This window comes from Hirundo rustica, chromosome 1 (genome assembly GCF_015227805.2).
Source record: "Hirundo rustica isolate bHirRus1 chromosome 1, bHirRus1.pri.v3, whole genome shotgun sequence".
NCBI lineage: Eukaryota > Metazoa > Chordata > Aves > Passeriformes > Hirundinidae > Hirundo > Hirundo rustica.
In genome coordinates this window covers 62,010,032-62,037,170 of record NC_053450.1, presented here as the reverse complement: position 1 = coordinate 62,037,170, position 27,139 = coordinate 62,010,032, and the positions used below count along the sequence as shown (strand labels likewise).

The 27,139-nt window shown below is 41.3% G+C and overlaps 1 protein-coding gene across 4 annotated transcripts; it reads right to left on the bottom strand.

Moving 5' to 3' along the window:
• Positions 1-14,476: 14,476 nt before the first annotated feature.
• Positions 14,477-26,813, bottom strand: MSANTD3 (Myb/SANT DNA binding domain containing 3). 4 transcript variants are annotated; one of them, XM_040089841.1, is made up of 5 exons: positions 26,633-26,813; positions 25,400-25,548; positions 20,869-21,172; positions 20,727-20,775; positions 14,477-19,419 (listed from the first exon to the last, which is right to left on the bottom strand). In XM_040089841.1, the coding sequence occupies exons 3-5, from the start codon at positions 21,139-21,141 to the stop codon at positions 19,010-19,012; spliced, it is 732 nt and encodes a 243-aa protein (XP_039945775.1). In that variant the 5' UTR covers positions 21,142-21,172; positions 25,400-25,548; positions 26,633-26,813; the 3' UTR covers positions 14,477-19,009. The 4 variants fall into 4 exon arrangements, with proteins under 4 accessions (XP_039945775.1, XP_039945601.1, XP_039945498.1 ...); XM_040089667.1 differs by having other exon boundaries at positions 20,727-21,172; positions 25,400-25,551; XM_040089564.1 differs by having other exon boundaries at positions 20,727-21,172.
• Between the last annotated feature and the right edge of the window lie 326 nt (positions 26,814-27,139).

Below are 27,139 nucleotides of genomic sequence, written 5' to 3'. Positions count from 1 at the left end.
TAGCATGGGTCCAGTGGACTGGCAGAGATCCAGAGCAAATGGCCCCCTGCTGAACCAACCCAGCTCTGCCACTGGGCATCTGCATCCCACATACTCACCACTGTGTTCCAGTGGTAGAACACTTTCTGAAGCTACTAAATATTGTGAGACAAACGCTGACACAGGTTCTCTCCCTGGTCTTACCTTCCTTATCTCCTCTACTGATCGTTGTGTTGCCCACAGTTCCTTTATCCTGCTATCAGAGTAACCCAAAAGGCTCACCTCCAGGAGATGTTGCACACTGCTGCCTGGTTGAGCAGTGAGCTAATAAACCTCCCTGGATTTAAGTAGGCGCTAGGTAGTGACATAAGATGCTCAGAAAATATGGGGTTTCTTGCCAAAGGTAATGAGCCCACATGGACTCAAGCTGGTAGAGGTTCATCTGACAATGTAGCCCAGAAACAGCTTGGTTATTCTGCTGAAAAGGATAGTATAAAATTTGTGGATAGCAGTAAACTAGCAGGAGCACTCCAGACTTACCCAGACAGACAGTGGTCTTTAGTTACTTGTTTACATTCTGTTTCTTCAGTAATACAATAAATATCAAGTTTCCACTCTTCTGGAACTTGAGATAGAGATCTGTCACATTTTTCAGTCTTGGCACAAATAGTCTTTATCAAAAACAAAAATTGGGGGAGGAGGGAGAGTTGAAACTAGAAAACTTGACATAGATAGTTCTTCTGCTAAAATGAAGGAAACTGATAATATCTGTAGATTTGACTTCATGTAGTTTGTGTAAGTGCCTGGACAGCAGGAGTCCACAGGTTCCTCTTTACTGCCCATTGCAGTCTTCCGTTTTTCCATGAAGTGAATGGAAGTGAAAAACAGTTTGTTATTCATTCAGTTTACTCTGCTTGCATAGCTTACTATTTACTCCTTGAAGTCTCACTCATGTATAGAAAACTCCTTAATACTTTTGTGTATTATGTATATATTGGAACACAAAAAATTCTTCTGTGTTTATGAGGTCTGCAGGTTTGACTGTGTCATTTCTCATGAGATCCCATGGTCAGAGACCACAGAAAGGGCTCACTCATGAAGTGAATGGGCCTTTCTCAGGCTTCTTCCCTCCAGCAGAAAAGCTGTGCAGCTGTTGACTAGAGTGGGGTGCACCTGAGTTGATGCCTGTTTGTAGCTTTTGGATTACGGCTATCCCATTATAGCTAAAGATCTGCAGAGCTAAATTTGTATTCAGTGATAGAGGGTCAAGAGACGTGTGAGAAGAAGCCTATGGGGCTTTGATACTTGACATAGAGGAGACCTGGGCACACAAGATGGGAGAGAGAGTGGGGGAAAAAAAGAAAAAGAAAGAAAAAGAAAAAGAAAAAGAAAAAGAAACAGAAACAGAAAAATAAAAAAAGAAAAATAAAAAGAAAAAGAAAAAGAAAAAGAAAAAGAAAAAGAAAAAGAAAAAGAAAAAGAAAAAGAAAAAGAAAAAAAAAGAAAAAGAGAAAAAGAAAAAGAAATAGAAAAAGAAAAAGAAAAAGAAAAAGAAAAAGAAAGAGAAAAAGAAAAAGAAAAAGAAAAAGAGAAAAAGAAATAGTATATCTTTCCTTTGCTTATAGGCATTAGATGTAGATCCTGTTTGCCATTCATTTACCTCCTAAGAAAATAAACTTGCGGCACCCTTGGGTCTGCTGTAACGTCTCCAGACAGCTGAAGAGGCTGGGGAGAGCGGCCTGCTGTGTTGATTTGGCATGGCCTGGTTTTTGGTAGCAGAGGAGGGCCGCAGAAGTAGCTTCTGTAAGAAGCTGCTGGAAGCTCCCACCTGTCCGACAGAACCGATCTCTGATGACTCTGAAGATGGACATGCTGCTGGCCCAACTAGAGAGGCTGGTAATGCCTCTGTGATGACATATTTAAAAAGAAAGCCAAAACAAGGCATGCACAGCTTTTTCCAGGAGTGGCGAGGTGCCACTGCCAGGGCCATCCCAGCACGGCCCACAGCAATGCGCCGCTGCCGCCACCGCCATCTCACTGCGGCACACGGCGAGCCTTGCCTGCCTGGCTGCCCTTATCCAGCCACGCCACGGGCAGAAGGGCAGCAGCAGTGGTGGCTTCTCCTTCCCGGTGCCCCGCCTGAGGAGAGGCGTTAAACAGCGCCAGCACCGTGGCGGCTGCCGTTGCCCTCACAATGGGGGCCAGCACCGTGGGGCGGCCTGGCTGGTAGCGGAAGCATGACGAGTGATTCCCCGACGTGGAACCTGGATGAGATCGACTTCTCAGTGCTGCAGGATCCTGCAGGAATCTTTGAATTAGTGGAACTTGTTGGCAATGGTACCTACAAGCAGCTGTTTTTCTTCCAGTCAGAGGAGGGGAGGAAGCGAGGAGGACGTGTGAGGGAAAACAACATGGCGGCACCAGGGTCAGTGGGAAGAAAGAGGGAGGGGAGGTGCTCCAAGCGTCGGAGCCAAGATTCTTCTGCAAGCCATGGTGAGGACCATGGTGGAACAATCTGTCCCCTTGCAGTGCATGAAGTCCGTGGGGGATACAGAGATCCATTCACAGCCCATGGGAAAAGCGCTCACACGGGAGCGAGTGGATGTCAAAGTTGTGATCCAGTGGGAGACCCAAATAGAGAGAGAAGGCCCCTGCTTCCAGACTAGAGCAGCCTATCCTTAGAGGACTGCACCCTGTGGATGGGTGACCTACGCCACAACAGTTTTGAAAAGACTGTTTGCCCATGGGAGGGAGGCCACGGCATAGCAGAGCAAAGACTCCTCTCCCTGAGTGAACAGAAGAAGATCTTGAGTGACAAAATAATCAAAAACCCCAGTCCCTGTCCCCCTGCACTGTTGGTGGGAAGGAGGGGGAAAAATATCTGGGGGGAAAATGGTGTTTTAAAGGCTTATTTTACTTCTCATTATCCTCCTCTGAATCTGTTGATAGTAGATTTACTTTATACCTTTAAATTTGAACCTACTTTGCCCTTAGTGTGTTTTCTCACAGTCCTCATCCCAACTCAGGAGCCCTTTGTAAATTTTTTTTTGTTTTGTTTTTCCTCTTTTCTGCCCAGCTGAGAGCAAGAGAAGGGTGAGCAAATGACTTTCATGGGTGCCTGGCATTTGGCCAGTGTCAAACCACAACTTCAGCGGCTGGGGTGGGCAGTAGAGCCATGGCTTGCAAGCAGCAGTGGCAGTGGCTGTTCTGGTGGCCAGTGCTGAGGCTGGAGATGAAGCACTGATGGTTCTTGAATACTCACCCCCAGCTCATCAAGGCACATCCAGGCCAAAATGATAAGCTGGGAGCAGGGTGTAGCTACCAGCTGGGGAAGCTGCTAGTGGCTGCCCTACCAACCATGCAGTGCTGAAAGTTAGATTGGGTCAGGATGATTGTCTGGATGTCTTTTTTTCCTATTAGTCAAGCAGGTTTTCCAAGTTTATATGTTGTTGCAATTTTTATTTTTCCGGGGCCTCTTTCCTTGGGTCAAAAAATGTGTAGTCTAGAGCCCTTTTGTTTAGCTCTCAGCTTGAGAGTGGGAAAAAGTTACTCATGGCTGACTTCTCTGCATATAATTTAATTTCCTGGATCTATGAACAGCGATTGAAACTGGTTCTATTTATGACATTTGTAGCAAGAGCACCTAGGAGTTGAGTTGGCAGGTACAGGTATTGCTTTCTCTGAAAACCAAACCCAAATAGGAATGCTACCAAGAACTGGGGACTTCAGTTCTTATATGTGTACTTTAGTGTTATCTGTGCTGATCAGCCTCCTCAGTATTTGGTTGTCTTTGTTTTTATTTTCACATGAACACAATGATGGTGCTTTTAAACGGAGGTATTTCAGGCACTGTCTTACGCAATTTGCTCTTAAACAGCTGAGACTTGGGAGCCTATCTGTCTATGACAAGGATTAGTTTATTGCTTATTTAAAAGAGATCTTGAAAACTTGTTTATAACTGTTTACATACAATTTTTTCAACAATTCGGATTGCCTAAGGCTACGGCATGTTCTCTGTGCTTATGTGCAGTGTGTAACCCCCATGTGTCCTCAGGCAAATGGAGTGGTTAAAAGATTTATGTACTATGTGGATAAACAAACTCTGGGAGAATTTCCCTGAGGCTTTGCCTGGATTGGCAAAATGGTGTGATTTTAGAACATGATTAGTACCTGGTACTTCTCATATATGCTGGCTTGATGAGGAAAAACCTGTATGAAAGAACCAGGGTTTTTTAATAAGCCCTACTTAGGCAGAGCAGATGCTCACAACTTGCCCTAACTAATGTTTTATGGACAGCAGCTACCACCACTGAAATAAAACCTTTTTTCCTTAGAGTAGACGTAACCTGGCATAAAACAAATACCTTGAAGGCTTTCAAGAATTTCCCTGATCAGGCCAAGCAAGGAACACACCAGACAGATGGAAATTTAGGAAATTTCTCTTTCTGAGTAGGAAGCAAAGAGTAGGCTGGAAAATCTCCTGCAGGTCAGGATCCTGCCCTGACCCTTGTGCAGGATTTCCTGGAGCCCAGTATCAATGGGAACACTTCCACAGGCTGAAAAATTGGAGGATTTCACCTGCAACGTGTTTCCCTTGTTCTGGTTTTGTGTTAAACCCACAAAGGCCTAGAGTTTAGTGGGGTGGGAGTAACCAAAGGATGTGGAAAGCCTTGCTCGCTCTTACTCGGCTTGCAAGCAAAGTACAGCGGGCTATATATAGGCAGTGTGCAATACTGATTTCTCTAGGGAAGCGATTGATCTCCTCTCAGTGTAAACCAGTCCCGCACCGGCTTAGCCCAAAACGAAATAAAGATGCTACTTGGCTTCTAGCACCGACGAGAAAATAAATTTTAAAACAGCCCCGTCCGTGGCAGCGGCACCGCCGATCCTCGCGCAGCGTCCCTGCCCCGTTTCGGAGCCCCTCTCTGGGGACAGCTGGGTGGGTGCTGAGGGTGGCCGGGGGATCCCCCACCGGGAGCCGCTCTCCCGGAGCAGCTTTCCCGCTCGGGGCTGGCAGGCACCCGGCGCGTCCCGGGAGAGCGGCGCTCCGGGGACGCTCCCGCTCCCCGGGGAGGAGCCGCCTTCCCGCTGGGAGCTCCCGCCGCCCCGGCCCGCGGCTGCCGCCCGCTGGAGGGAGCGGGCAGGGCCGGGGGGCCGGGCTCTGCACGGCCCCGGGCCTCTGGCGTTCCGTTCTCGGCCACCCGCTGCTTCTCGATTCAGTCCGTCACCGAGCATCCCCTGGAAAGGCACCGGATCTCAGCGGGACCGCATCGGGACGAGGAGCAGCCCCAGTTACCTGCGAGGTGTTTCTCACGGCGGGCTGGCTGCCCATCACTTCTGAGCTCTCAGGATTACCCTGCTAGAGCTTTTTTGGTTTTTTGGGTTTTTGTTTGTTTGTTCTCTTTTTTTTTTTTTCTCTTTTCTTTTCTTTTAATTAGAAAGCCATTACCGAGGGGATTTATTATACATTCAGCTCATACGAGTTCACCAAATTCCAATTTACAGCCCCAAAAGACTTCTCCCATTAAGATGGCTGGTGTAAGACATCCACTCTCACCCATCGCTTTGAGAGCTCCCATCAGCACCCTCATCGGCTCAGTTCCAACATCGGTGTGAAGTGTAGGTGTGAAGTCCAACAATATTTTATTGTTACTCTCCCCAGGGCTATGTGGGAAGGTAGCACTTCCACGTCTCACCACCATCCTGCCTTTATGTCTCCTTTTAATCCTTTTTGCTGGTGCAAGCCCCAGGAGCCCCTGTCAAATTCCTACCCCAGTAATGCAGAAACATTACTGACTCTGAGTGTAGGCTTTTCCCTGCAGCCTTTGCATGCCAGTTCCAAATTCAGAGTTTTGTCTTTGCTTTGAGATGCCTTTGTAAACTGGCCCATCTCACAGAACAAGCCAGGATGTATCACATGTGTGCCCTGCCCTGTCACCACTCTGTTGGTAAAGTTGGTGCCAGCTGTGAATGACAGTGATGACGTGCACGTTTCCTTCAAGATTATTCCTACTGTTAATGCCTGTGGGACATCTCTAGAGAAATCTTTCAGCAATAACTGCTTTTCAAGTGTTTTTACGCCTGTCAGGTAGGTAGATTTAAGGCCATTTAATTTGGACTTTCTTTTTCATAAGTCATGCTAGACTGAAGCAATGCATTTATCAGTGCTCATGTGATTTTTATCAGTGCACTGATCTTTTTTTATCATAATTCTGACTTTGCCTAAAAAGAAAACCAGATTTACTTGATAAGGTTGTGGGGTTTTTTTCTGTAGAAGGGACACTGTTTACACACAGCTTTCCCTCATGACCCTTTTCTCAACTAGAAACCATCAATGCGCCTCAAGGTTTCAGAATTTTCCCAGTCTTCCAAGATGAGTATCAATTGAGCAGTAATGGTAAGCCATTATTCCTTGAACTTTTAGTACAAGTGTCCTGCACATCTTAATGAAAAAAACCCAACCCTCCAAATCTGATCTTTCCTGCTAGAAGAAATCCAGTGTTCTCTTTTTGTAGAAAGGACTATGGTATTCTTAGCCATCCCCATATGACAAGTGAGCCATCACCCATAATACAATATCTCACTGCTTTCTAAATACATAAGGTGCAATACTTTTAAGATTTTTTTAATCAATAAGAATTTACCACTGGCATATACTAATAGGAACATATAGTTTAAAAAATTTAAGGGGTTTTGTTCTCTGTCTTGTACATCTCAGAAACTCTTCTTGTATTTAGGTCTGCTGGTTAAGACTTCTTTTCCCACTGTATATTTATTACTGCAGAACCTCATTAGCTTCTTGTCTATATTTATTACTATCAATTTCCATTTCCTTCTGTTGATAAGCAATACCCTTTGCCAATAGGTACATTTATTTCCACTTAGAAGTGGACTTTATGTTGTTGTCTTCAATTTGTCACCAAGAAGATGAATTGCAAAACCTTCCAACCTCGCTGGTTTAGAAATTAAAGGGGTATGGTGGCAGCATGGTAGAGAGACACTTCAGGGAACCAGTCAGGTTTATAACCATTTGTCAGATGAGCTCATTCAGTTCATGGTTTTATCTTTATCATGGAATATTCAAATTATCTGGGGGAAAAAAAATCCTGATTATGGCATACTGTACTGAATCTTGTAGATTTGATTACAAGGAAAAACTGTTGAGTTTGATGGTTTCATCAGCTACAAACCTGGTTAGTTCTGTTCAGGAATCCAAAGTGCTAAGATAAAGGTTGTAGACAGAAATCCTCAAACCTGTCTTTTGCTGTCCTGTGGTCACATTCTGGAAATCTTCAGTAAGATGAAATGATCTGAGGAGCACTCTGCTGGCCAAAAGCAATCATCTAGCATGAAGGCTTTTTTAACTCAGGGAACTTCTCTTCCTGAAAATGAGTTAGCAAAGAAAAAGAACAAACCATTTTAAGTGAAGAGTGTCTGCTTGAAAACTATCAAACTGAAGTTCTGTCCTTACTTCTATATATAATTATTCTATACTAGCTCTTTTCTTTCATATCTCATGAAAGCATTTGTGGTCTTCTGGTCAAACATACTGGAAGAGAATTGCTAATATTTTTCTGTATAAATTAAAAACCAACCTTGTGTTGCTGTAAGAGAAAATGACTGAATTAGCTGTTATTATTATTAGCCCTTATGTTATTTGAACCAGATTTAAGATCTATGAGTTCCTAACTCAAGATTATATATGGAGAGAGAGGGCAGCAAGCTAAATTAACAGCAATTGCCTTTAGAGATCATCAAGTGTGCTGGCTTGAAGGCAAAACCAGCGAGAGACTCCAAGTCAGAAAAAACAATTTAATAGGAGAGGAAAAAAAGTAAAATAAAATAAAACACATGCAATGGTACAAAAGATCACTGACAGAGTCAGAATACAACCTGAAACCGTGGTGGTAGCAGTCCAGATGAAGTGGTCTTGTTGAAGCAGTGTTCTTGCAGCAAGGTCTGGTAGCTCTTGTCCTCTGGGAATCCAGTGGGTAAGGCTGCCTGTGCTGTCCCAAGGCCCCGATTATATCCAGGTGGGAATGCTTGGCTCCTCCCCCTCGGCGGAGCATCTCACAATGGACTGATATAATTTTATCAGTTTTGTAATGGGTCCTTGATTGCCCATTAAACTCCTGGAGGGAGTTATCTATGAGTCATGCAGGACGGCATTGATGGGCCATTAACAGAAGAAAGTCTGGAGGGAGGGGGCACGGGAAACAGTGGTGCACAACTTAGTTTCAACATTTCATGTAGATGGTGATAGAATACATACTTTGGGCACATTTTACATTGTAACCTAGGACATGAAGAAAGGTATTTCTTCACTCTGCTTGTATTTGGAACACATGATTACTTGTAGATTACATAGGTTCAGAGATAGCTTGCACAGACTTCTACAAGAAAAAGTGATTAAAGATCATTATATACAAAGATTTCACTATGGTCTCAGAGACACTCTGCCTCATGGAGAAGTGCATGCTATGAAACATTGTACAGTCACATTTATTTTAACTTTTTAGAGGGCAGATGCTACAAACCCCTTTTGTAGGTAGGACACTGGATTAGATGGACCTGTGGCCTGACCCATAACAGCTTTTGTGTGGTCTTGTGTACATGAATCCAGTTGTTCCTACAGCTGCATCCCAGCTCCTCTGGGATGGACATTGGAATACTCACTATCAGGTTCTACATGTCGACAAGACACCATTGGAAACTGTCCCACACTAGTGTGGCTCTCAGCACATATAGTCTGTGCAGAAAACCTGGAGAAGCAGGGAAAAAGGTCAGGTTATCCTTATCCACTTACTGCTCTTGTTCTCCTCTCCTTCCTTCTAAGCACTCAGCCTTCTTGGTTTTCAAACCCCACTGTTCATCTTGCTGCTCATGAGTAGGACAGATTTTGGCTTTCTTGGATGTGTCACAGCATGGTTTATTTTCCTGGATTTCTACATAGTCTTTGAATTAAGATTATGAAGGTGTTCTAAGTAGGAACCAATTCTTTTTATTGCCCAGCAGTGCCCAACACAGGGTGTCCAGAAGCAAACTGCTGGTGCCTAATTCAAATCCAAACCTGGTCTGCCAATAGGTCTACAGAGTGAATATTTGAGAGGAATCTATAACTGTATCAGCACTTAATCAAACCAAATATAAAATTCTGTGGTGAATATGTACAACAGGCCTCACAAGCAGCACTTTCCCCCCAAAAATCTGACAGTGCAACTAAGAAAGTTGCTCTGTTCCATTCTGTTGAGTGGAGTTTAGTTTAAGAGACAGAAATAGCACAGTCGTGTGTAAATTAAATGGCATTATTTGAAAACAACTCTGAAAGAATGGAGACTAAAAATCTCATCTAATTAATGTGTAACAATAGATGATGATTTATTAGCTCCTCTGTGAATATACAGTTTCTATTGGCAATATTTAGATATGTCTTCTCAGAAATTCATAATTATTTATGTTTAGTAATTTATGATTAAACATTTTACCAAGAAACAAGGCACTAAAATGTGCAGTTAGTCTTCCTTACTACATACACTGTGAGTTTCAAACATATAGTACATTCCCCTGGCTTAAACAATTATTAAATTTCTTCCCCCAGTGGTACCTCTTGTTGAAGCCATGAGAATACATGTATTTTAGGGTCCCACTTTTTCTCCTTTTACTCACTGTTTCCATAGGAAAGACAAAGAATTTACTATGAAAATTAGCTACACAATAAAGATAATGAAAACTACATCCATCACATTTCTAAGGACTCAGACATACTATGAGGTCCTCAGAGGTTCAAACTATAGTATGGGTATTTTTTTATTAATAAAAAACAACAGTACAAAAAAAATTGTTTAAAGGTGCAATTCCAGAAACTACTCCTGTGCTCACCAGAAACAGCCCTGGTGGAGTCTGAGGCACTAAAATACTAAAACAACACTTTACAACAGGTGAGGTGACAGGGCTGACACCATGCTAGGAAAATCAAATCAACCTAGCGACTACCACTATGCTAAAAAGGAGATCTTAATAGCGTATCAGTTTTAGCACAATTTAAAAGCAAACCCCAGGAAAAAGTGCTGCTACAAAAATGCAAAGACCACAAGAGACACCGTCTTATACTCCATTAAAATATTTAGTATCAGAAGGAGTAATACGTGTTCAAGCATCTTACGACAAAAATAGCCCTGTACTTAAGTGCTCATTCTGTTTCAGATTCTTACAGACCATAAGCACAAACATGACAAAATGTAATTTTATGTACTGTTAAAATGCAACAGAATCCAATGTCACATACAACATGCTGGAAAGAAACAGAGGTTTCCAAATTATTTGACCATTTATACAAAAAGACAATGAGGAGTGCCTAGATTCAGGTTTCTCCTTGAGATTCTCAAGCTCCTGTGATGGTAATACTTTAGAGATCCAATTTTTAATGCCTCTGCATTTGGACCACGGTGATCTGAGCTCCCTGAACACACATGGAAAGATTACCGCTTTCAGGGTTTTCAGAGGATCCTTGCAGTCTCCTTGATCAGACAAATTCAGGTGCAATTTCAGCACTGGTGGAATACACGTGCAAAAAAGGGGAAGAATCTGCTGGATAAGAAAAAGTGATGGTGTAGAAAAAACCACATGGCACAACCTCAAGTAATACCCTCAGTCACTGCCAAATTAAAGTGGAAATTTCTTTTTCACCTTGGAGAGATAAAACTCCTCAAACCATGGCCACCATTAATGCACCATCACAAGACGGTAGTACTAGCAGAGATGGTCATTAACACGATTGAAAACATTATCTCTTAAAGCATTTCCACTTCTTATGTACTGTAAAAATAATGCTGTTTAACTGTGTGGTTTTTTGGAAGCAAGAGGTTCTTTCTCAGCAATACAAGTCAGTCAAAACCCCAGCAGGTCAGCACCTCTGAAAAACATGAGTGTTGCTGGATGGTAGCTGGTGGTAGAAGAGCTTGTACAGCTTGTGACTGGAAATTCAGAAATGCAACCACAAAAAGAAGGGCATGGTTAGGGCTAAGCCATAGCTTCTGTGGGAAGCAGGACAGACTGGAATATCACTGTATTTGCATTTACTGATTAGCAGAACTCTTTTTTTTCAGCTACTGTTGTAAAATGTCTTAACCTCTGCATCTCAAAAAGATGAAGATTAAATCTCTTAAAATTTAACCTTAAACTTAAAAGTGGAAAGTATAATGAAATGCAAAAATCCACATGTAGCTGAGAATACAAAATATTATAAAGATATGTTTATTTGGTGGAATTTATGTATATATCTAAGTGGGCATGGACAAACTAACACAGTTGGGGTTTGGGTTTGCTTTGTTTTGTTTTGTTTTTTGTATTATTTAAGGATCCTGACAGAAAACTGCACCTCTCCGACTGAAGCTGCGTTAATTTATTGCTCTTTGCAACTGAACACCGATAAGGTATAATTTTAAGGTACCCCATGATTTGGAACATTTTAATGTACAACAATTTAAAAAACCAATTGTTTACCAGTCAAAGCCTGTTTTATGGATCACTGAAGTTGCCCAAGGCTGTCACTGTGTCCTTACTTGTGTTTGAAGCTGTGGCAACACGTGGGCTTAAGTTTGCTGTGCTGTGGGGTTTAAACCTCTTGTGTCTATGCTGGGTATAAGAGGGGGGTCTAAATTTAAGCCAGTCTTGTCCCACACCTGATGTTCTCAGTCTGGCTCCCTGACAGCACACTTGCACTGGATTTACAGAAGTAGAATTAGCGGCATTTGGACCAGATTGAGAGCAGAGATCAATACTCATCTACCGAGGCCATGGCACAGTGCAGAGAAATTTGCTGGCTTCAGTGGGACTGTGGAAATGTAAACTGGAAGAGTGCAACTTATTCATCAGTCTACTAGAGGAGTAAAAGCAAGATTTACCCCATTAGACTGTGTTTTACTGGCTGAGACAAAGCACCCTTGTGACAATTTATTTATTATATCTCTAAATTTTCCACCTTATCAATTTTAGAAGGCACCTCAGTGATACAGTTAGCAATGATGGTTGTTCTTGCTGGCTAAAACCTCTTATTTTTTATTCGAATACATCCACTATGTATTTTGATAACTGGAAAAGATGCCAGACAACTTGAGAACGTGAGCACCTTGCCATGGTTCAACTGGCACCACCGTGTGGCTAAGTATGTCACAGTAGGAATACTGCATTTGAGGGAAACAGGATAAAATCTGTAGGGGAAGACTTCTTACGCTCTCAGCCACCAACAGAGTGCAACTCAAGGCCCATTCCAGCCTCAGAGCCCTCATGCAGGCCAGCAATTGAAAGCAAATTAAGTGCATTTTGGAAACCAGTGCTGCTTTATTTGGCAAGGACTTCTCGTTATGCTTCATTTTGGACGGAAACTTGGAGGTAAGGCAATATTTGCATTGGATATTATTGTTCCCAAAGCAGAGGTTGAACCTCTCTATTAGGTCAGCAGTGATAACTCTCAGCCTGCCAAAATTTCTGCCCTGGTTTAAATACCAAATTCATCACATCACCTCTCTAATTTGCGCTTTCCAGCGTCTCAGTATTTATAAGACCTTTTTCAAATAAATGGAATTTATGGAAATTATGTGTGTGTCAATTCAGACTCCACACAGTCCATGGGATTAGAATTCAAATAGTTATAAAGCCAAGTAAATCACTGCGCTGAAGGAGTGATCACTGGGACCACATAGGTGTCTAACAGAACAAAATAATTTTTGGCAAAGCTTTGGTGAGGGCAACAGGTCAAATTTCAAAACTCCACAATTTAACAGAAGCAGGATTCCTCCTTCTCCTCCTGCCATTATAGTGTGACACAGTATGTGTGGCAGGAGTTTATATGGACAATTCAGCTGGTCCATTTGTGGCTTAGTACATAATTTTAGGGCATAACTCTAAGAAAAGAAAAGGGATCTGTACATGACCAAATAATGGGCAGATCTTGAGCAGCTCATATGGCAACTTGCAAGTGCCATTTAAAAAATAAATTACTACTAAATAGGCCTGTAATTCCAGTTTCAGGTTAAGGTCTCTCCAAGAAGAGCATCTTATAGCTGAGAAGAAATATCTAAGATTTGTGGAATACAATTAATCTCAAGTTGTGCTGAATACAAACCCACTTCAACTCTCTTGCCAAAAAAATTTGATTAATGAGGGTGCTCTAACAGTTGGTAAGAGACTGAAGTACACAACTATTTTGAAGCTGGACTGAACAACAAAAAGAAAACAAACAATATTTTAAAAACTCACATAAATAAAATAAGGACAATCTACAAATCTGTCTTGCCTTATTTCTGTTAAAACAGAGACTTGTTTCCCTAAATACATATATGTCTAGTATAGGCTTTGTATCTGGCCAGTTCCTCATCAAGAAGGGAAGAGATTGCTTCTAGCAATTTGAATGATTAATTTCTTTGTGGTCTTTGTTCCTTTTGCATTTTTTGTGTGGCTGTTTTGACAGACTAGAAGATTTGGCAAAAATACTTTTTGATTCTTACAGAGGTTGACCATGTAGCGAAATTCATCCACACATTCTCCTGAACGCAATAGTTTTACAACCCACAGCCATGGAGTGGAGAACCGTTTCCTTTTCTTTGCTGTATATCCTATGCCATTTGACAGATTATGCGCTGGACAGATTTCACATGGTTTTCCACAGTGTGTGCACATGTGTGTCTTGATAAGGTAGTCTTGAAAAACTGTCCAATGTCAGTTTTACAAAGAGTGAGGTTTAATAAATCTCATGGGATTCCTACCTGAAAGTAGCTACTTTTCTTATTGGCAGGCACTTGTGAATGCTATGCTAGAGGTGTCCAGAGCTCAAAGGAAAGAGAGGTGAAGACCATGAAGGGAAATTGTTTGACATGTGTGACAATGTTACCTCTCAGGACAGCTAAAAGCTGCCTTTGCTTTGCCTCGTTCTGAAAACAAGCCTTTTTTTTTCTTATTGACTTTGCAAGTTTCTAATTTGCTATTAACACAACTGACGATATTGTCAGATGCCTAATCCCTTCAGCATCAGAGCAGTAATATTTTCAGAGTGATAGCTAGTACATATCTAGTTTATAGCTTTTGTTTTAGGTCCAGAAATCTGTCCACATTTCTATGTGCACCTTATTTAGATATCAGAGAGTCAAGCTGATCATCAGCACAGAAGTCAGTCTCCGGTACCAGAAACCACTGCTTGCTTTCACTGGAAAACATATTAACCTGTTTTTACAGAGGGCAACAATCTTCCTTTTTATCAAAAGTACAAAGTTCAGGAAGAGTGATGATGTGTGTATAGACAGTCAACTGTCTTGAGAAGAAACAGAAAAATAATGTGGAAAGACAGATAATTATCTTATGAAAGCAATTAAGGTGCATCCGACTTTCAAAATTAACAAGCTAGTACAAAATATGAAATCACAGGACTACTTGTAAGGGACTTGTCTGGAAAAAATCAATTAGATGTTATTTTAAGGTTTGCATGTAATTCCTCTACCCACAGTGTAGCAAAATACAAATGTGTAGCCGTTTATTGTTTCAACGTCATAATGAGAAAAATACCTGAAAACATGATACTACATGAATGTGTGGTTGTACAGACTATAACCACAGAGATTCAGAACAACACTGGAATATTATAATGCAAGTGGAGAAGAAGGAAAAGGACAGATAAAATCCACTCTATCTACAACCAGAAAAAAATATATCCGCAAAAGATCATTGAAAAAAACCTATGCAATCATACAAACCCTTGGGAGAGTGCTAAAATTTGGTATTGGAAACATACAGAGATGAATGCTCATTAAACAAAATTCAGCACAACATCCTCAGCTGCATTATATGCTTAGAAAAAGGCAGCCCTGAGCCATCCCTCTTTCTCTGGTCACAGGGCTGCAGTGGGAATGTTGCGACCCTGAGTAGCTACAGTTCAGGGTCTGAGCGCTGAGCCCAAAATCTGAGTGCTGAGCTCAGCCACACGAGGTGCACCTTCTCTGTAAGGATCACTTCTCTGAGTAGCGGCTGGGGAGGGCTTCAGAGAGAGGATTTGTGGCAAGCAGAAAGTTCCCTTGCTCTGGTGATAAAGCAACCTGGCATTGAAATAAGTAGAACAGATGTCAGGATAGCTTGTTCGTCAAGGTAAGAACTTCCATTTGAGGAAACTGTGAAAGGAGTCAACTGAGACTCCTCAAATACCGAGAAAGAAGTATTTTTACCAGGAAACCTCAAACTTAACTTCTGCAGAAGCCCAGGGATTTAGGGAGAATCAAAATCACACAGCTTCAGCCTCTCCATTAGCTCTGGTCCTGATGAATGATTTTGTGGTCACAGACTGTCCTCCCACATTACACGGAGCTAGAATGGAGGACGTGCTCTTCTCCATACAGGCCTTCTCAATACTAACCTCTCCTCAAAAACCTCTAGTATGTTTCCTAGCCTGCCTAGGGAATCCAGAATGTACTGGCAGCTGTGTGGAAAATGTGCTTTCTGTGGAAAGGGAAGGGAATGGTAGAGAAGAACCCATTTCATGTTCAAATGCTGTGATATGGGCAGTCTGGGCAAGAGGAAGGAAAGAGCAAAACACGTCTCTGAATGAGACCCCCTGCTCATATTTCTGGTTAAAAAACAATGGATGGACAGAGACACGAGGTAAAAATGCAGGGAAAAAATATCAAGACATGAAAAAATTTATACTGTGCAACAAAATAGATTACCTCCAAGGAAAGACAGGACCTGGAGCTAGGCTCATGTTAATTTGGGGAGCATAAGGGAATTCACCACACCTTGTCTAGAAGGCCATTGTTTCTCTTCATAAGAATACAGAGGCTGAGAATGATGTACCACTACATATCTGATACACGTTTTTGTATGGAGTTAAGAAGGGGTCACTTTTCCCTGTGCATCTTTTAAGTTCATTCTTGACAAAAAGTTTTATAACAAATCCAGAAAAGAGCAGGCATGTTCTTCTTAAAATACTGCTGTATTCTATCTGTGGAAAAACCTGGAGAATATGCATATATACCTTGGCCAAATGGTTAACAGGAAAACACAATTACATGAAAGTATTTGAATTATGCAAGCTAGCAAAAAGGGGAGAGAAACAAATGGACATATTGTCTGAGATGGCTATATTACATATAAGAAAAGTCAAACACAAGAAAAAACAAAGCCTACTACCAGAGGGAGTAATTGCAACAACAACAAAGGCAAAAGTAATTTCTCAAGTAATTTCAGATCCATCACATTGATCACTTTATAAAGCCAAAGCCTGGTAAGGAGATACTTCCTCCTGTTGATCTTTTACATTTTTCTGTGTTTATCACCCAATTTTACAGCAACCAACAGTCAGCTGCAAATGGGGAAGCAAGAACCTGTGTCAACTGTGAACCCTCTATTGCCTGTACCACAAAACCATCTTGTATAATTTCTGTTAGGTGTAACATTCCCATTCTTCCCCTATGCATGTAATGATCATTCTTTCTTTCATACCTTCATCTTGGTGCTTTCTAGTCTGTCTCTTACGATCTTCTTTCTTTTAAATAGAACTTGAATTAAAAGTGTCTATTGTTCAGCATAAGAACTGTAACTGTTGGTCTCAGAATAAGAAAATATACCAAGAAGCAAGGCATTTTCCACTTACTACAGTTTGAAAACATGCTTATTTTAAAGGATTTTAAAATATAAAAATAAGAAAATCTTTCATGAGCAATCGTATAACTTCCAGGAGTTCAAGTTACTCTTATCTCACATTTTGTGAGATCTTCTCTGACTATTTCATAATTTGCACAGGGCTGTCTTGACCTGGATTGTCTCTCTATTCTTGCCCTCTTCACAGTGCTGAAATTGTCTCCATTCATTACCTTCTAACACCTGGTTTCCATTTACTTTCATTTAGAATGAGTGCAGAATGCTATGACAAATTTCTAAATTGATTAAGACAAATGTCTTCCCTGTCCTTTTTATCTGGACGGTGCATGAAAAATTGTCACAACCAGTCAAATAACTGACTCATCTTCCAGACTACAGAATGCAATCTCAGAACAAGGTCTTCACTTCTGTTTACTTTTCTTTTGCCTCTACTGTTATTACAACTTCCAAAAGTGTTTTCATTCAGCAGAAAAATAAAAGTGCCCATAACAACATCCTTCTTTGGAATTTCTGCACTTCCTTTGCACAGCCAATTTATAAGAATATTGAGTTTGTGGTCAAAAATATGTCTTCAGATTTCACCCAGCCCCTATTTTTTTATCTTGCAGCAGCCCAGCAATTTTTTTTTTCTCTGTCATGTAAAATGAGTTGTAATAAATAGCTCCCATTGTGATTGCTGGTTTTAGCACATTTAAGGAAGTAGCGCAGGTACCACACTGTTAACCACAGCGAGTCCTGTGGTTGATAATGGCAGTGTTTACAAAGATGAATCACCAGCAGTGAAAGCAGGTCAAAAAACACACACACACACACACACACAAAAAAAAAACCCTACTCAATCCAAAACAACCAAAAAGAACTTACTTTGCCAGAAAGGACATCCAGGGAAAGAGAGAGGAATGTAACTGGGAATGTACGCCTTAAAACATACTCTGCTTTGAACACATTGCTCACAGTACAGACTCACCCTCAGGAGTCATGATCTGAAAATACTTTATTGAATGATACTCAGATTCTTCAATGAAAATCTATGGTTTTGCTCACTTTTCTCACTGCTTCAAATGATGGTTGTACACCCTCCTGTAAAACAGGTTTTCACACACCAGAAGTTCTTATGAATCCTTGCAGGGTTCTGCATTTCACATTTTCTTAACTCTTGCCCCACTAGAATAAATGATTGCCAGGGCAAAGATTATCTTTATTTGTGCTTTCCTACTATCTACTATTCTGGACGTCTAAAATCTGTGGGGACCTTCAGGTGAATGCCTTCATACAAATCATGTCCATCACCTCTCACTGACAGCAAAGGCAAGAAACACACCACCATAACGCACAGGACAGAACAAAACAGAACAGAACAGCGCTTCAAGACAGGAATGATTCCCTTGAACTGCTTCCCACCCTATGAGAAGGAAAAGAGGGTGAGTCTTAGTCTTTTCTTCTAGCTAAGGAGAAATAATCGAGCTAGCTGCTACACCATCAAGTATTGCATAGGAAAATACAGGGAGACTTTGCCAATGGACTGGCTGGCTCACTGCATTTTGAGAGCTTTATGAATTCTTAAAAAGCTCTTCCCCTCAGAATGACTTCAGGTGAATAGCACACAGTGCTGGCATCAGCATCTGACCCTCCTGTTAGGGTATCCTACCTCAATACAAGATGGGCCTGGAAATGAAAGAACAAGCACAGCGGCTTTTGAGGAAGGAGTCACCTTCTTACTAACTTCTCGAGTGTCAAGGCTCAAACAACTGGAGGGCCATTCCACAACCATTCTCTCAGTCAGCCAACCAGCTGGGAAACATTACTGTTCTTCAGAAGGAGAGGGCAGTTACTAGAGTGGCCTTCTTGCTTCATTTTCACACCTTCTAAGAAGAATAAGTTTTGGACTGTATTAACTAGTTTATTTTCCCTAAGCCTCAGCATAATGATCCAACTAATAGCTGTCAATCACCTTTTGTCTCAATGGCAGAGAGAACTCCAACCCTTTCCTTCATTTGGGAAATGGTAGATAGGAAGAGATAGAAATCAAAACAAACACTACAGCCTGATGTTTAAAGCTGTTTTCTTAAGAACACCCAATGTAAGAATACCCAGAGTACCTTAAACTTCACAAGGATCAAGGGTATTCTGAGAGGGGAAAATACGTTCACATTTTAGAACACTGTGCATGTCTGTGAGTTAGACAAATCAGAACTACCTACAAATGAACAATAATTTTCCTCTTGGTGAACTATACCGCTGTTTCCCTAAACATTAAGAGTCATAGTGTGTTCACTATGCCAGCCAGGCACCTATCCTGTCCCTGTACATTCACAGTAGAAAACCCTCTTTCCAGTGCATGTTACTCATAAATGTGCTATATCAGATTGACTCTCTGCCCTTCTGTGTTCTACGGTGAATTAGGAAAGGGTCTGTTATAGGATGATACAGGCCATTCTTTTGTAATGGTCTGCAGTTTTCTCTCCCAATACATTTTCTTTTTATTTAGCACTTCCATTTTTATCCTGTGTTCTTCTTCAGCCATCTCACACTCTCTTTCTATTTGCTGTATCTTTGCCACATGAACTTCATTCATTTGGATTAACTGGAGTTGCAAAATTGACATTTGCTGATGATGTTCTTCCTCATGCATCTTTTTCAGAGCACTTTCCTGAGATGCTTTACTTCTGTAGTTCTTATCTGCTGCTATTCTGACATCAGAACACGAAGGCTCAGGCTGGGAGGTGCCTTCACATACTGGAAAATGTACCATCTCTTTGTCTTCATCACAAAGTTCTCTGTTTGACACAACAAATGACTCTGCAAACAAAAGAAGAAAAAGTATTATAGTATTCTCTTCCCTTGCTTCAAGAAACAGAAATGTGATAAGTTACTGACACACACATCTAAACCTTGTGCTCCTGTAGCAAAGCAGAGGAGCCACTACATAATGCAGTTCTGCTGCAGAATACTAAGGGCATAATAGGCTGAACAGAACCACTTGGGGCCCTGCTGAAACACCTCAGCGGGACTTCAGAAGATTAAAATGAATGTAGACACTTGTAAGTGGACACCTAAATTTAGGTGGCTGAGTCTGGAGCAAAACCTTAATGCAGCCATTTAAGCTAAATCCATATGTGACTTGCAATATTTTTATGAAAGATCTGAGTGTCAGGTGAAGCTATAACAACATGAATATCAAAAGACTGAGGGAATACTAGGAAGAATGCTTCTTGTTCTTTCCTTATTTCTGCTGTAGATGTCATAAACACAGTAGTGTATATTTTTAGGGAAAAAAAATCACATTATTCTTGTACTTTGAGAAGGCTATACCAATTCTTCTGAAATAAAAGAGACTATGCAGGGAGCAGAATAGTTACCACTGCAAATAAAGGTCTCAAAATACATTCCTATCCAAATCTCAATGATTAATTACAGTAAATACAATTATGAAAGAGATATTCTAAGAATGTTATCGAACAATGTAGCTGCTGTTGTCTTTTGAGCAAGGACAATCTTCTGTGTGAGATCCTGACATAATAAAATTTGCAAGAAAACTGTTGTAGCCACCCTCCCTTCTGGTATTGAATTACTCCTTCTGGGTATGCTTGCCAAACAAAGAAGAATGTAGTGCTGAACTTTTTCAGAAAGGCCATTCCCCAATGTGGACTGCAGTTTGAAATATGGATGGCTCTACACACTCTTTTTAGTCCTTGAAAACAAAGGAGGAAAGACCTACAGGGAACCCTTGCAGCAGGCAATTGTGTATCAATTTGCTGCTGGTGTTTTTTTTTTTTTTTTTTTTTTTTTAACCAGCAAAATGATACTGTAAAAAAGGATAAAGATATCCTTGGGACTGTCCTCTGGAAAGCCAGCATGACAGCAACGGTGATGCTTGCCACAAAGCAGCAGATATGTCAAAAACAGATGAAAAAAAATTGTGAAAAACCTCACACCTGTTTAACTCCCAGAGGCCGAGGAAATACACAGAGCCTTGTAATATCATAGCTCTGAAATTACTTTTCTATATCCAGCAGTCACAGCTAAGTGGAGAGATTTCAAAACGAATCACTGGCAAAATCACATACAAAGCAATACTACTTGCACCATTACAGCAACACTTATACCTTGACTAGAAGCATCAGGCTGATATTCAGAGTCTTCTTCTGGTGGGCTCTGCAAAAAGTACATTTGCTCAGGCATTATGCTGGCAATCTTCTCTTTCCCTACGATGTGAGTGTTTATAAGTGGACTAATACTTCTTTTTACCTTCTCCCGCCTTTCATGTGCCATTATCTTTTTTGTCCGTGCCTTGATATTTTCCCAGCATTTCTTTAACTGTTTGAAGTCTCGCAGTGATACACTGGGCTGGGAATTATATTCATGAGCTAGTGCTTGCCAGGTGCGTTGCTTCAGAGCAATAGTTCTCGCATCACTTTTTTTACATTCAAGGACGTATTTGTATTTTTCAACTAATGCAAGCAGCACACTCTTCTCCACTTCTGAGAAGTATTTAGCAGGCTTTATTATTTCGTTTTGCATTTTCTACTGATTCTCCAAGAAGCCAAAATTCCTATGAAAACAATGATGAAAGAAAAAAAGAAAAAAAAAAAAAAAGAAAAAAAAAAAAAAGAAACCAAACACATATTAGAACTGATTGCAGTATCAGGAAACTGTTTCAGCAAAAAAACCCTCCTAAGCCTAGCTTCTGAGCGATTTTATTTTCTAGAATAGCTTGTGTGTAGTTCTACAGTACATAATGGAATGATCAGATAAGATATAATACAATTACATGCTGGTTTGTGTTGCCACTTTAGTGGATACACAGTGCCAGAAGTAGACTATAATGAATAGTTGCCTTCATTACAATTTGTCTTGATAAAAAATACTCAGTATTAACTTAGTGTTTTGCTTTTAGTATCTTGTTTTCATGTCCATTGCACTTTTTCACTCTCAGAAAGTTTTCCAAACCCTGAAGTTAGGAACAAATTCCAAAATCCAGCCCTCGCTAGCTTCAGGTTTACATCTAAAGCCACCTTCAGCATGTTCGGGTTTCCTTTGGTATGCAAAATACCCTCTTCTGTCCTTGATGATTGTGTATAACTAATTTATTCCTTCTCTCTACAATATCTGAAAGCTGTATGAGCAATAATAGTAAGAAGTTGTCATTTTAAAGACCTGTCAGCTTGGTTCTCCCCCATGTTCCGTGCCCCCCACCCGCCCCCTGCCCCCAGCTGCTATCCAATAGGCAGCAGGAACTTGACCTGTATTACAATACAGAAAAGCAGAATGAGATGCAAGGAGACAAGAAATAATGAGAGAAACCAACCATGTGGAAGGTACAGGTCCTTTGCCCTTGACTGCTGGCCCTGCATGTGTGGCACTTCCTTGCACTTGTGCTGCTGATCACTCTGGGGAGCCAACAGCCAGGCTAAAAAGAGTTTTGCCCCTACTCAACACAGTCACTGTGATACACTTTCACCAGGTCAGCAACCACCTCTCTTCTCAAGCCCAGCACTAATGTGGTGCTAAAACCAAAACTAAAACCAAAAAAAGCAGTGTTGCCTTGAGTTAACAACATATGACTGTGAAACAAAATGTATTTTTGCTTCTTTTACCTTTTCACACTTTGCTCCCCCTTCCTTTCTGCTGTAACTGTGTAGCCCAAATTACTTTTAGATTTTGGGCAGAAATGCTGCCTTAGCTCTCATTTCTTTTGTTTTTAATCATTAAACCCAGCGATACAACATATATAACTGGTTTATATTCCTAACAGTCTAGGACTCTCCCAAAATGGTTTTCCAGTCTTTTGTCCATTGTTTCTACTGCTTTCGTAACAATCCTTGATGATGCACTAGACATCACCATCAGGTTTCTTATTCTCAATATTTATTTTTCCTTAATTCCACTGCACTAGGACTTTGTTTGTGCCATCCTTGTAGCTTCTTTCCTCCAAACATCTTAGTACTTAGTTATTCCTAACTCTTTCAATAAAGTAAACTACTTATATCTATAAAGAAAGCTAAGACACAAGCTAATATCGAAATGAGAACCCAAGTCTGACATAAAAACAGTGGCTCTTTCGAGTAGCTATAAAATATCACAAAGCCCAGCTGTCCTGGTTTCAGTGGACACAGAGTTCATTTTATTCCTGGAGGCTGGCACAATGCTGTGTTTTGGATTTAGAGAGAATAATGCTGATAACACAAGGATGTTTTAGTTGTTGCTCAGTGGTGTTTATTCCAAGTCAAAGATTTTCAGTTCCCCATGCTCTGACAGAGAGCAGGTGCACAAGAAGCTGTGAAGGAGCACAGCCAAGACAGCTGATCTGAACTGGCTGAAGGGATATTCCATACCATAAAATGTTATGTTCAGTGTAAAAATGAGGAGGGAGTTGGCCAGGATCTGCAAGTGGTGAGCAACTGTATTGTGCATCATTCATTCCTCTTCAGTTTTCTTCCTGTCTCTCCCTCTCCCTCTCTCTTTTTCACTACCAGTATTATTATTGTTATTATATTTTATGTTGTTTCAATTATTAAACTGTTCTTATCTCAACCCACAAGTTTTATTTTTTTTCTGATTCTCCTCCCCACCCCACTGGGCAAGTGGTGAGCAAGCAGCTGCACAGTACTTGGTTGCTGGCCAGGGTTAAACAATGACACCAGCAAAACAAAGGAGTCAAACAACAGGGGACACAGTGAAACAAAGCCTGGAACAGCAAAACTAAAGCAAAGTGAATAGAAGTAAGTAATAGTCTAGGTCAAGTCAGTAGCTAAGTTGTGCCCCTACTGAAATAGGCAGCAAACACTTGGTTTACACTTTCTGTCAGTGCTTGACTGAGTTATCTCCAGCCACATCCTGACTGGGCAGCTGGTACCTAAGGGGCTGCTGAATAGTCACAGTTCTGCTCTCTCTTACCAAATCCTGGTGTCACAAGGACATGGGAACGCTGAAGTTTTTGCAGCAGAAAGGATCTAGGGGACTAAGGGAAAGATCCATAGGAAATCAGAATGTAATAGCGCTACTGCTCATAGAAGGGCTAGTTTATTTTACATGAAAGCAAAAGGAGGAAGAAGGAACACAGCTGGGTGGCTGAGCATAAGGAAGAAAGTTTCTTGATCCAGTATTTCTTCTGTCACACTGTATCAAGTTATTTTTTATGGTCTGTGAAAACTTAAATCACCCCCCATGTTGGTGACAGGAATTCTTAAACAGCTATAAACCCACAGAACAAAATGGGTGTAAGTAAGGAAACCTCTTTCATCACATACCAGTCATTACAATGTCTAGGTCTAATAGAAGCTCCTGAATCTGCTTCAGGAGCTCCTTAAATAAAACACAAACTGGGGAGAAAAAAGTAGTCAGGAAACTGACATCCTAGCAAAGATACTGAAAAGTGGCAGGTTTACTCCATGAAACCACTCTGAAAACACATAAAATAAGAGACCTATGATGGAATAGAACTCTATTAATCTATTTTACTTATGTATTTATGGCACCACTTCAAAACAATTAAGTTGCTTTGGACAGCTGCCGAAATGAAATTCTTGGAACTAAATATTGGTTCTCTATCTTAGCCTCAATTCCACCAAGGAATGGGATGAAATGCAGTCCCAAGAGCAAGTTGCAAGGCCTGAGAAACCAGGATCGCTCCATGTGATTCTACCTTCCACTGATGCATGTAAATCTTGCTTCTAGCTTTGAAAAGGTGAGAGCACGTCAAACAAAAAAATCACTACATGTTTATGTTTAGAAGACCCCTTTATTTAGAAAAACTGGATTTTCAGAACTTTGGAAACTACATTCAAAAAGTTAAACAATGTTACCAGAACTTCTGGATTCCAGGTGTTAAATATCTGCACAGACTGGCCGAGATCAGCTGATGTCAGTAAATATCTAAAACATTTATAATCATGATTTCTGATATATTTACAAATTACGTACTAGAATAAAATCTCATCTTTCATGGATGGAGCAAATTTAAGTATCACTTTCATACCACACTATCACTTACTTCTATTATTTTTACTGTGGTAGCATCTGAGATCCCCAGTCGTAAGTTCATATACTAAACATTAAAGAATGGAAACATAAGTCCTGCCCTGAGAAGAATATATCAGTCTTTCCTTCCACTAAGCACATTAATAGCATTTGTTTCCTAAACATACACACTGCACTTGTGCCCTTTCTGTGAAGAAGCCAGGATTATGACCTAGGATGCATAAAGAATCTAAAGAACAGGTGTGGGCAGTTCAATACACAGAAGAAAAGAGTTTTGGAAGACTCTTCTCAAGCTCTCACGTGCTTAGCCTGCTTTCTTCAATGTATTAAAGCCCATTTGCAACTAGGTGAACAAGAAAGCACTCTGAGATGTCAGGAGAAGTTAGAATACCGAGAAGTTGTGTCAAAACACCACCATATATGTATACTCATCTTTTTTTCTTCATGCATATTATTCACCTTCTTGCAGCCAACTGGCTCCTCTGCAGAATAGGAGAAGGGACTCTCACAAGCCCACAGAATTTCCATTTTGAGGCTAAGCAGTCCTTCCAGGACATATGCCTGGGATATAATTTAGTAGGTAGGAATCTGAAATCAAAGTAGTTTACGGTGTACAGCTCATCCCATAAAGTGGACTGATTTGTGTGGGCACATGAGGACAGTTGCAGAGTAAATTCTAAGAAACAAAGACTGGAAAGCTTCTCCCAGTCTTACAGGTGCCTAGGCTCCAAGACACATGCAGGAAGAAAGCACTTTATCCCAAGTATCTTCTCCTGGCATGATTCAATTCACAACTTGCCTTAAAACAAAGCAGCGTTCTAAGTACTTGTCCTCTCACGCAAACCTCTACATCTTTAAGATAACAGAAATATCTCTGAGCTCCTCATCTTTACTGTGAAATATTGTGCATCATTCTTCTTTTAAAGATTGCAAGGCATGTGATGTGATCTGCTGGAAGAATAGTTTGAAAAAAAATTACACAAGTTAGGAAATGCACATATGTTCTTAAATATGTCACACACATGTATTATTTTGCCTGCACTCATCTAAACAGACACCCAGGTTCCAACCAGTTGCAAAGAAGCCCAGTAAAAGGGAAAAAAAATCGGTTTAAGTTGGCATATGTGAGTATTTTTAGTCAATTAAATGTTTTTTTAGGCATAAGAAAATGCAGAGAGAAAGTTATGGTAGAAGACTTATTCCAAATACTAAAAGGTGACACTAACCAAACCCGAGAAAAGAAAAGAGTTTGTTAGCAAACTGCGGTCACTTCTAGGGTGAAAAGGAAGTTCACTGACCAGTGCCAACAGAATTACTATCAGAAATATTCAAGGGTTGATAAAAATAAAATTCATGTCTCTAACTTAAATTGCAGGTGAAGCTCTAAGCACAGCCAGTAACTAACAACATCGGAAATAAATCAAAATTCTGTCGTTTTCATCCAGTGCCTGAGGGCAAAAGAAAGGCATGGAAATGCAGTGACCCAAACTAGTCACAACAGGTTTATATTTCGTTTGAATGACAGAATCAGCAGTAAACAAATGTTAGGTTTTCCTCACCGAGCTTCCATCAGTGTTCCAAGCCTGACCCTGCCTACCTTGCGACTTGAAATCACTAGGTAATTAAGAACGTATTGCAAATATGACAGAGATCTATACAGAAAATGTGTTTTAATCAGATTTTTTTTAAAAAATCTCACCTCCTTGGGTGCTCTCCCCCCACTCTTTAATACAAATGAATAGTTATTATGGATCATCCAGCAAACAAACAAGATAATCTATTAGTAATATTCACAGTACTTTACCCCAATTTCTGCTGTCAGATTTTATATAGCTATACACGGAAATGTATTAAAATATCTACGTGTCTCTATCATATCACACTATAGATACACACAAATTTTAAGCGGGTCATCCCGCTACCTATGGAGGACATCCAAAGCACATCCCGCAAGCAAGGTAATGGACGCAGCTTGTTATTCCGAACGACTGCCTGAAATCCATCAAAAATAGGCATAATAAAGGAATCCTACCAGACTCTCCCGCACCCGAACTTCTCAAACATTAACTCGAGCCCGCTGGTTTGGTTTTTAATTTTTAAATCTCCTCGCTAGCTCCTCTTCTGCTTGAAGGAGAAAGGAGAGCAGGTCCCGGCTCCACAAAGGCGGCCGCTCCCGGCCGGGCGGGCGCGGAGGCTGCGGCGCGGTGCGGGCGCATCGGCCGCGGCGGCGGCGGCTGCTCGGCGGGCGGGCGGCCGCTGTCACCCAGCGCCCGCGGGGACGGGCGCCGGCGGCGGGGACAACCCCACCCGGCGGCGGGGACAACCCCACCCTGCGGCCCCGCCGGCTCCTCGTAACAAAGCGCCTCTCGGCTCCCTCCCTCCTTCGTTCCCCGCCTCCCTCGCCTCCCCGCCCGCAGGCCGCCGGCACCGCTCCCTCCAGCTCCCCGCAAACCCCGCGCTGGATTCCCGCCCGCCGCAGCGCGGGCGGCGCGGCGCCGGCCTCTCCCGCGGGGACACCGCCGTGCCGAGGGGGCACCGC

What these genes read in the sequence shown, in the direction of transcription:
- MSANTD3 (XM_040089667.1), bottom strand. Translation starts at nt 21,141, where the DNA reads ATGCAAAACGAAATAATAAAGCCTGCTAAATACTTCTCAGAAGTGGAG. An exon ending in GCCTGATGCTTCTAGTCAAG is followed by an intron (nt 19,420 to 20,726) that starts GTATAAGTGTTG and finishes TTTTGTTTGCAG; the next exon opens with AGTCATTTGTTGTGTCAAAC.